We start from the raw sequence: 11,058 nt of genomic DNA, 5'->3' as shown, positions 1-11,058 counted from the left end.
TTTGGCATCACTTCCAGAGTCCATAGGAAATCTCACATCATTGCAATCTCTTGACCTCTCTAACTGCACTTCTTTGGCATCACTTCCAGAGTCCATCGGAAATCTCACATCATTGCAGTCTCTTGACCTCTCTGGCTGTACTTCTTTGGCATCACTTCCAGAGTCCATCGGAAATCTCACATCATTGCAGTCTCTTGACCTCTCTGCCTGCACTTCTTTGGCATCACTTCCAGAGTCCATCGGAAATCTCACATCATTGCAGTCTCTTGGCCCCTCTGGCTGCACTTCTTTGGCATCACTTCCAGAGTCCATCGGAAATCTCACATCATTGCAGTCTCTTGGCCCCTCTGGCTGCACTTCTTTGGCATCACTTCCAGAGTCCATCGAAAATCTCACATCATTGCAGTCTCTTGGCCTCTCTGGCTGCACTTCTTTGGCATCACTTCCATACTCAATAAAGAGTCTCACATCATTGCAACATTTTCATGTCAGTGGTTGCTTTGCTTTCAAGCAAAGATACGGACCGGATTTAAAGGGTGTGGATTGGCCAGGACTTGCTCACATACCAAATGTTTATTGGCCCGGTGAATAAACAATTGGCTTTCTGATCATCCGTTTCAACAAAATCAAGGTATGACCTTTAACTCCATTCTTCTCTTGATGGATTGTTTCACGCGGCTTATATTCCCTACTATTCTTTCTTAAACTTTCTCTTGGAGTCCTCATCATGTGTTTGTGCGTGCCGCTGCTATGTTACTTGTTCAGGAAAAGATGTTGCTGCCGCTGCTGGTCAAGTCCAAATTCTATTTCTTGCGCATTTACGGAATCTTCGAAGTTGTGGTCTGAACTCTTTTAAAAGGACTTTGAATCACTATTGACTCTGTTAATCAATGAACAAATTGTGGAAATTGTGCTGAAGTAGAATTTTTATATTTCCCGGATTTGATGTTGTGTAAATGTAATTGCTTAAATGATATCACATGTTATGGGTTAGCATTATTCCGCTTAAATGCTTACATTATACAGTCTTCGCACAGTTTTGAGTTAAAATCTTCTTATGGAATGTCACGTTCAAGACAATATTTTGAATTAAGAGCTACTTGGGCCAAAATATTTTTTATTTAAAAACAAAAAGAAATGGTTTCAGAGTAAATAATAAAATGGCTTTCTTAAATATTTGTTGTGTCCGTCAATTATTTTCTTAATAGATGAGGAATTTCGTGGACGTTGTTGAATATCAATTTTTTTATTTATTTTTTCCTTCACCAAAAGAGCAAAATTTTATTGACTGCTCTGACTAAAATGCTTGGTGTCAATATGAGCTCAAGAAAAAGATGCTAATGAGGATTTTGCCGACAAGCATGGGAGATAAGATCAGTTATAAACAATGAAGATAGTAATATAAAAAAAAATTAAAAGATGAGGAAGTCATACGCCACTCAAAAGTTCGGGAATTAAGTTGGGACTGAATTATAAGAAAATTTAAAGTTTTTTTTAACTAAAAACTCAGTTTAAACTTGAAGAACTAAAACCTTAGTTTTTGGGAGGGAGGAGCCATGTGGATCTGAGTTGGAAACACAACTTTGTCACATAAGATGAGTTATGGATAATAAGAATGGTAATATAAAAAATTAAAAGACAAGGGAATCAGAGGCCAATCGAAAGTTTAGGAATTAAGTCGCATCAAGTCATAATTAAGAGATTGACTTATAAGTGAGTTTAAAGTTTTTTTTAACTACCAAAAAGTGAATTTTAAAAGTGAAGGACTAAAATATTAATTTTGCCAAAAATATATTTTACACCGTATGTTTTACAAAACCATTTAAAAAGTTAAATAATATTTAAAAATATGTCATACAGTACATTTTAAACTTTCTTTTCCATGGCCTGTTTAAATAGAACGGTTGCTGTATGCTTATTCTTAAAAATACTCAAAAAAATATTTTTATACAAATTAAGATAATATTATTTTCACATACTGATCTTATACATGGTAAAATTGTTTTTAACAAGGTAATTTAAAATTTTTTTTAACCCTAACGAGAGGGACTTGATGATTTCTTCCTTATTTATTTATCAGTATGACAGCGAGCTCAGTGGTCTACAATCATGGAGATTTCTTTATTTTTGTTTTGACTCATTTTTTATATGCTGTTGACTTGCTGCGATTTAATTAAAGGAGATTTTCGTTTCCACCAAAAAAGGCGTTGTAGCCTAACAATATCGGTATTCTCTTGTAATTGAGAGGTTGTGAGTTTAATCCTATTTGTAAGTATAGTGCAAATTCAAAAATTCTCTTGTACATTTATTTTAATGATTTTTTTAAAAGTGAGAATTATAAAATTATCTTTGTTTTAGATTACATGTCTCTTAAAATAAAAAGGCTAAAGTATATATTTGGTCTCTTAATTTTATGTAGGGTTTCATTTTAGTCCCTTAACTTTAAAAAGTATACTTTTAGTTTTTTAATCCTGAAATTGTTAGTCTTAAATAATGTTTTTTGTAACAATAATTGTTGTTTTGAAAATTAAACTTAATATTATAGCATTTAGTAATGCTTTATCAACATTCAAGAGCTCAATTTTTTTGTTAACGATTCTAGGTTAGAGGACTAAAAGCTTACTTTTTAAAGTAAAGGGACCAAAATGAAACTTTATGTAAAATTAAAGGACCAAAAGTATATTTTAGCCAAATAAAAACAAACTTAAAATATAAAATAAATTTAAATTAAATCTTGACCGTACAAAATTAATGTAACAAAGCAGACAATGCGTTAACAACTGATCTAAAATAAGAGACTTTTATGCCTGTTGTCTATGCCATCGGTCTAAAAAAATTACAGGGAGGAAGATTTCTTTATTTTTGTTTTAACTCAGATACTCGTATTAATTTTACATGCCGTTGACTTGCTAAGATTTGATTAAAGGAGATTTTCTTTTTCAGAAAAGAAAAAAGGTCTTGTAACCTAATAACGTTGATATTCTTTTATAGGTGAGAGGCTGTCAGTTTGATCCTACTTCTAAGTAAAATACAAATTCAAAAATTCTCATGTACATTTATTTTAATGATTTTTTTAAAAGTGAGAATTATAAAATTATCTTTTTTTAAATTACATGTCTATCAAAATAAAAACTAACTTAAAATATAAAGTAAATTTAAATTAAATCTTGATCATACAAAATTAATGTAACAAAGCATGCAAGGCGTGCTCCCAAATCCTAAAGACAGCCTAGTACTTTGGATATAGATAAGAGAGAAAGGGGTATCCAGAAACCAAAGATGGGCTACGTGTTCTGGACTTATTTCCAGACTCAATAAAGCGCTCACATCATTGCAGCATCTTGTTGGACGCCAATTCTTTGTATATTAATGTCGATAAAGTCCAAATGTTATTTCTACTCTATCTAAGTCAATTAGAGTTTTCTTGTGCATTATAGGATCTTCCGGGTGGTGGTTTTACTGCTTTTAAAAAGACCTTTACCCACAATTAATCCTGTTTAATTTTTCCTTGTGTTTCCAAATGAATGATTAAATCGTTGAAATTATGAGGTGGACTTCTTATATCTTATGGATATGGATTTGCCTTAATTATGAGGTCTTGTGCACCAAAACCGTATTCCCTCTTTAGTAGTGAGTTTTCAAGTAATTTGTTAGAAATTCTAATGAGGGACAGAAAATTTTAAAACCATAATGACAGACTAATGAGGTTGCCTCGGCAATGATCTGTGGGCATACAAGAACTTGAAGAAAATCTACGTACAGAATAATTTGACAGCAGATATTTGTAAATATTGTACTCACGTTTTCTCTTTCACTAACAGCTTTGACATGTTGAGTTGTTCTGTTTAATTACTCTTGTTCTTAATTCAAACAGGGGGGAAAAAAACCCTTCAGTCGATCTTTCTTTTTTTTTTTTTTATCTCATGAGTATTATTGCAGTTTCATTAACTTGTGCGGAAGTTATCTTCATCAAAAACTCCACAAAACAAAGAAGAACATTTCTTGGTAAAGGCAAGAATCCATGTAATTATAATAATGATATAACTATTTTTGTTAATCGAGCATATTTCAAGGTTTTCAAAGTGGATATATAAAGAATCTCACATCATTAGGGAAGCTTCAAATTGATGGTTGCAGTTATTTTGATTCACAATAGAACAGCAAATCTCACTTCATAATTACAGAGACTAATTGAACTCTTCTAAGAATGCTCTAAATTGGCATCTTTTCCATAATATATAAACAGTGTCACGTCATTATTAAAGAGGCTTAAACTCATAAAGTGCTCTGTTTTGGCATCACATCAAGCGTCCACAAAGAATCTAATATATGTATCATATGTACATGCAGGGTTTTCAAAATTGTTCACATTCCAAATGCTCTTTTGGAATAAAGAGTTGGTGTCTTGTTACCTTCACTTATTCGAGGTCCTTTATTATTTGTTAGAATAAAGAATATGGGAATATTCATAATTGGGTCTCACAGTTCGCACAAACTTTAAATCTGCCTTTGAGATTCCTTGTTTGATGCTTGAAGATCCCTGTATATATGGTGTTGGAAAAATCAAATCTAAATATTTGATACACACACTACCTCTGATCCTAATATAGGTATATCATAAAAAGGTGATTTTCCGGTAACATTCTTTTTCGAAAGTAGAAATGTCATTGTAATTTTGCTATTGAAAAAATATCAAACAGATTCATAACTTAAAGAGTTCATGAATAAATACTATTTTTAACTTGAAAATCTCTCTCACACACACCCCCTTACTTTTATGAAACTATTTATTAATGTATAAATTATTTATTAAAGTAGGCATGAGAATCTTGTTATTCTTTTCTCTCAAACAAATTAATTCTTCTCATCAAGAGTTTCTCTCAAACGGAGAAAAGAATTTGTCCTGTTGAAAATAAAATGGCAGAAGTAACGTGTATTCTTTTCTTGACGTCCTTGTTATCCGATAAAGACAATAATTTATATAATGGCAGACTTTTTCCCCTTCATGTTACATTTTTCTTCGAATGTAATGTCACTTGTATAAAGTTAACTCTATTACCACCTGCTTTTGAATTTAATGAACAAAGGTTAAATATTTTAATTTTTAAATGATAAAAATAATGAAAAAAAACACTGCTACGTCATGGATCTTGCAATTAAGGATCCTTATCTTCCTCTTCTCCATTATTTGTTCCTGTTCTCTATTATTTGTTTAAGCTTAGCATAAAAGAAAATTGTTTATATTATTAAAAAAGGAAAATTGTTTAATGGTCCAATTTTGAGCAATCAGTAAGTTATGAAATTCTATTCAAATCAGTAAGTTAGGAAAATTCACGCTCCTTTCGACCAAAATATTTAGAATATATATGAAGATATTATAAAACAAGTGTTATTTTCCATAAAAATAAGTATTTTTAGAAAGAGAAGAACATGTTTGTATATTGAAGATTAAACTACTGTTAATCTAAGAAAAAATGACAAAAAAATAACTAAAAATTTGTAAATGCCAAACAAGAAATGTCAACAAAAATTTGTTGTAATTTGCAAATTCAATATTGTCAACATTAAATAAAGTGTCATTATTGAAACTGATTTGGGATTTGGTAATTTTCAATTTCCTTTTTTGTCATTCTTCCTTAATTCAATGGACTAAAATACATCCAGCATCCTAAAGTATTTTCTTGGGTGCTCTAAAATATTTTGTGATTTATTCAGTATTTTTGAAGTTTTTTTTTTTGGAGCGTCCAAACCCCTGAAATTTTTTTGCTTTGGTGTTGGATGTACCAAAGCATATTTTAGTGTGCTGATTGCAACAACAAAAAAATGTTAGGATGTTGAATGTATCAAAAAATACTTAAATGTATTAAACGCACTTGAAAAAAATATTTCAGGACGTTGGATACACCTCAAAATATTTTATGGTGCTAGATGTACCTAAAAAAAATAGTTTGAAATGCTACGTGTCCTTTAGCCCTAATTTAATTTGAATTTGTTATTGACATTGATATAGCACTAATATACAATTTTGATATTTAACGGCAAAATAAGTATCTAATGCGACATATTCATTGTTATATCATGACACAGAACGATGATGTCATATTGTTTTCTTTGAGCAAGATAAGTACTAACTCCGGTCCTTAATATAAGATCTCATTTCACTTTTATTTTAGTTCTAAATATAAGACCCCCAATCCATTTTGTTTCTTATACTTGTGCTTTTTTTTCCCTTCAAAGGAGTCTTTCTAATAATAGCAGTTCTAACTAATACACTTAATTAGTAAGGATATTTTAGAAAAGATAATATTTATTTATTATAAATAACTAATTTAACTTATTTTTTTAATATTCTCAAATTAGTCAACCAACTCTTATATTTAGGACCGGAGGTAACATATGAATTCATGTCTCCGGCCAAAAAATACCATTTTCTCTCCGATAAGATAAGCGTGCATTTGCGGTTTGTCTCCATTCTTTTTCACACTGAGTCTCTCATTCTTTCCTTCCTCAATAATTTTCCGTTACTGGCTTTAGAACTAAGTAACTGTCTACTTTCCATTAACATTCTCTTTAACTAAGAACGTTATTATAGTTTTGGCATTTTCTGTTGGAAGTACTAAAAAAAATTCAATCGTAGGAACTTGAAGAACATATATCCGTGACGTGTATGAAGCTATTTCCTAAAGCAAGTCATTTTATTCGTTTCTCTTTTGCTAATCTTCTTCACGTCAATATATTATTATTATTATTAGTGGGGAAAAGAATGTGGTCTTTTACTTCGTTGAATGACAGAAGCATCAAATATTCTTTTGTCCTCGTGAAGCACTCAAAACAAGGCTATATATAGCTACATATATAAACATACACACACATATAATTATAAACGCTTCATTATATGCTGGGAAGAAATCCACAAATATTTCCCAACAATTTATCCGTATAACTCTCCTTATCATTGACACCCCATTTGAGTTTCCCATCGATCAACAATGGAAGCCATTGCTGAGAATGTCATTGGGCTACTGGGCTCTTTAGCTGCTAAAGAGCTTGACCTTCTTTGCAACTTCCAAGATGATTTGGAGACTATGAAGAGGAAAGTCACTGGAATTAAAGCCGTGCTTCGTGACGCTGAGAGGAAGGCCACGAAAACTGAAGCGATCAATGATTGGCTACAAAAGCTGAGAGATATGTTGCTTGATGCCGAAGACTTGTTGGATGCCTACTCTGCTGAGGAGCTAGCAAGGCAAGTGATGACCAAAGATAAAATGGCGAAGGAGGTACGCATATTCTTCTCCAAATCAAACCGAATTGTTTGTGCACATAAAATGGGTCGAAAAATTAGGGCAATTAGGAAGAATCTAAATGAGATTTATGATGAAAGGAATCCGCTCCAATTGCATGAGAGCGTTTCGAGTACTTCGAATGAGTGTCATGAATGGAGACTAACCGACCCATTTGTGAGCAAACAAGATGTTGTCGGGAGAGACGAGGAAAGAATGCATCTTGTTAGGATCCTTTTAAACCCTGATGTGAAAAATGATGTCGCAGTAGTTCCCATAGTTGGGATTGGAGGATTGGGGAAGACGACACTTGCTCAGCAAGTGTATAATGATGTGGCTGTTAAAAATCATTTTGAGCTTATGATGTGGGTTTGTGTGTCTGATGAATCCCATCAACTTTCCAATAACACGTTAGCTCAAAAGATCATTAAGCAGGAAACATCTGATGGTGCCCGCGAACTATTAAGGCAAAAAATTGAGGGGAAACGTTTTCTACTTGTGTTAGATGATGTTTGGAATATTAAGAATCGTGGTGAATGGCTTAAATTAGAAAACTTGTTCAAAGATGGAAGAAAAGGGAGTATGATCGTTGTCACTACACGTAGTACAGAAGTGGCACAAATAATGGGCACGGTTGCACCTTTTAACTTAAATGATTTGGATTTTGAAACCTCTTGGGAGCTGTTTTGTAGAGTGGCTTTTCAGGATGGAAAAGAACCTGACAATCAAGAGTTGGTAGGGATTGGAAAGGATATTGTGAAAAAATGTGCTGGAGTTCCACTCGCAATAAGAACCATTGGTAGCCTATTGTTCACAAAAAAGTTGGCAGAGTGGTCATCTTTTAGGGACAATGATCTTGCAAATATAGATTCTGAGGATAATAAGATTTTTTCTATCCTTAAACTTAGTTATGATCATCTTCCCTCCCATTTGAAAAATTGTTTTGCATTTTGCTCTTTGTTTCCAAAAGACTACGAGATTGAGAGAGAAACACTAATTCGGCTGTGGATAGCTGAGGGGTTCATTCCCTTGGATAAATATAAGTGCTTGGAGGATGCTGGTGATGAGTGTTTCAAGCAGTTGCTGTCGAGGTGTTTGTTTCAAGATGTGGTGCAAGATTCTCTTGGGGACATATGGTCATGTAAGATGCATGACCTCATACATGATCTAGCACAATCAATCACTAAAAATGAGTGTTACATTGTCAAAAGTGAAAAGATAGAAAAAGAGAAATTTGGTGATCGGATTCGTCATATGTCAAGTCATTTTGACGGTGCTTGGAAGCTTTCACTTGGCAATGCCAACACCAAAAAAATGAGAACAATTTTGTTCCTACAAGGGGATTTGGAATTTATCTTGAGTCAATCTTCGTCAAGAGTTTTTAATCCGATTTGCAGGCCTACACCATCACTTCCAAAGCGCTTACGTGTATTGGTTCTTGAAGATCAGGAGTTGAAAATTCCAGAGAGCATTGGACACTTGAAGCATTTGAGATATCTTGATTTAAGTGGGAATCATAAACTCAAGAAGCTCCCACGAGGAATCAGCAAGTTGTATAACTTGTTGACCCTAAAACTTAATGGTTGTTTATCTTTGGCATCACTTCCAGAGTCCATCAGAAATCTCACATCATTGCGGTCTCTTAACCTCTCTAACTGCACTTCCTTGGCATCACTTCCAGAGTCCATCGGAAATCTCACATCATTGCAGTCTCTTAGCCTCTCTAGCTGCACTTCTTTGGCATCACTTCCAGAGTCCATCGGAAATCTCACATCATTGCAGTCTCTTAACCTCTCTCGCTGCACTTCTTTGGCATCACTTCCAGAGTCCATCAGAAATCTCACATCATTGCAGTCTCTTGACCTCTCTGCCTGCACTTCTTTGGCATCACTTCCAGAGTCCATCGGAAATCTCACATCATTGCAGTCTCTTCGCCTCTCTAGCTGCACTTCTTTGGCATCACTTCCAGAGTCCATCGGAAATCTCACATCATTGCAGTCTCTTAACCTCTCTGGCTGCACTTCTTTGGCATCACCTCCGCAATCCATCAGAAATCTTACATCATTGCAGTCTCTTGACCTCTCTGGCTCCACTTCTTTGGCATCACTTCCGGAGTCCATCGGAAATCTCACATCATTGCAGTCTCTTAACCTCTATAGCTGTACCTCTTTGGCATCACTTTCGGAGTCCATCGGAAATCTCACATCATTACAGTCTCTTGGCCTCTCTGGCTGCACTTCTTTGGCATCACTTCCAGAGTCCATCGGAAATCTCACATCATTGCAGTCTCTTGACCTCTCTGGCTCCACTTCTTTGGCATCACTTCCGGAGTCCATCGGAAATCTCACATCATTGCAGTCTCTTAACCTCTATAGCTGTACCTCTTTGGCATCACTTTCGGAGTCCATCGGAAATCTCACATCATTGCAGTCTCTTGACCTCTCTGACTGCACTTCTTTGGCATCACTTCTGGAGTCTATCGGAAATCTGACATCATTGCAGTCTCTTTACCTCTCTCACTGCACTTCTTTGGCATCACTTTCGGAGTCCATCGGAAATCTCACATCATTGCAGTCTCTTGACCTATCTGGCTGCACTTCTTTGGCATCACTTCCGAAGTTCATCGGAAATCTCACATCATTGCAGTCTCTTTACCTCTTTCGCTGCACTTCTTTGGCATCACTTCCGGAGTCCATCGGAAATCTCACATCTTTACAGTCTCTTTACCTCTCTGTCTGCACTTCTTTGGCATCACTTTCGGAGTCCATCGGAAATCTCACATCATTGCAGTCTCTTGACCTCTCTGGCTGCACTTCTTTGGCATCACTTTTGGAGTCCATCGGAAATCTCACATCATTGCAGTCTCTTGACCTCTCTGGCTGCACTTCTTTGGCATCACTCCCGGAGTCCATCGGAAATCTCACATCATTGCAGTCTCTTGACCTCTCTGGCTGCACTTCTTTGGCATCACCTCCGCAATCCATCGGAAATCTTACATCATTGCAGTCTCTTGACCTCTCTGGTTGCACTTCTTTGGCATCACTTCCGGAGTCCATCGGAAATCTCACATCTTTACAGTCTCTTTACCTCTCTGTCTGCACTTCTTTGGCATCACTTTCGGAGTCCATCGGAAATCTCACATCATTGCAGTCTCTTGACCTCTCTGGCTGCACTTCTTTGGCATCACTTTTGGAGTCCATCGGAAATCTCACATCATTGCAGTCTCTTGACCTCTCTGGCTGCACTTCTTTGGCATCACTCCCGGAGTCCATCGGAAATCTCACATCATTGCAGTCTCTTGACCTCTCTGGCTGCACTTCTTTGGCATCACCTCCGCAATCCATCGGAAATCTTACATCATTGCAGTCTCTTGACCTCTCTGGTTGCACTTCTTTGGCATCACTTCCGGAGTCCATCGGAAATCTCACATCATTGCAGTCTCTTAACCTCTATAGCTGTACCTCTTTGGCATCACTTTCGGAGTCCATCGGAAATCTCACATCATTACAGTCTCTTGGCCTCTCTGGCTGCACTTCTTTGGCATCACTTCCAGAGTCCATCGGAAATCTCACATCATTGCAGTCTCTTGACCTCTCTGGCTGCACTTCTTTGGCATCACTTCCATACTCAATAAAGAGTCTCACATCATTGCTACATTTTCATGTCAGTGGTTGCTTTGCTTTAAAGCAAAGATACGGACCGGATTTAAAGGGTGTGGATTGGCCAGGACTTGCTCACATACCAAATGTTTATTGGCCCCGGTGAATAAACAATTGGC

General features: G+C 35.6%; 2 protein-coding genes across 2 annotated transcripts; both read left to right on the top strand.

The window, feature by feature from the left end:
- Positions 1-6,989: 6,989 nt before the first annotated feature.
- LOC114755179 (putative disease resistance protein RGA1) lies at positions 6,990-8,998 on the top strand. Its single transcript, XM_028944054.1, has 2 exons — positions 6,990-8,833; positions 8,962-8,998. Exons 1-2 carry the CDS (start codon positions 6,990-6,992, stop codon positions 8,996-8,998), a joined length of 1,881 nt encoding a protein of 626 aa, XP_028799887.1.
- Positions 8,999-9,887: 889 nt separating this feature from the next.
- Positions 9,888-10,541, top strand: LOC114755178 (disease resistance protein TAO1-like; the record flags this gene model as incomplete). The annotated part of the gene is made up of 1 exon (XM_028944053.1): positions 9,888-10,541. A coding segment is annotated over one exon (654 nt), but the record flags the coding sequence as incomplete, so codon positions are not given.
- Positions 10,542-11,058: the final 517 nt, after the last annotated feature.

This window comes from Neltuma alba, unplaced genomic scaffold (genome assembly GCF_004799145.2).
Source record: "Neltuma alba isolate B1F8T4 unplaced genomic scaffold, ASM479914v2 tig00010233_pilon, whole genome shotgun sequence".
Classification (NCBI taxonomy): domain Eukaryota; kingdom Viridiplantae; phylum Streptophyta; class Magnoliopsida; order Fabales; family Fabaceae; genus Neltuma; species Neltuma alba.
Note: the sequence above shows the minus strand (reverse complement) of the source record. Positions and strands in the feature narration are given on the sequence as shown.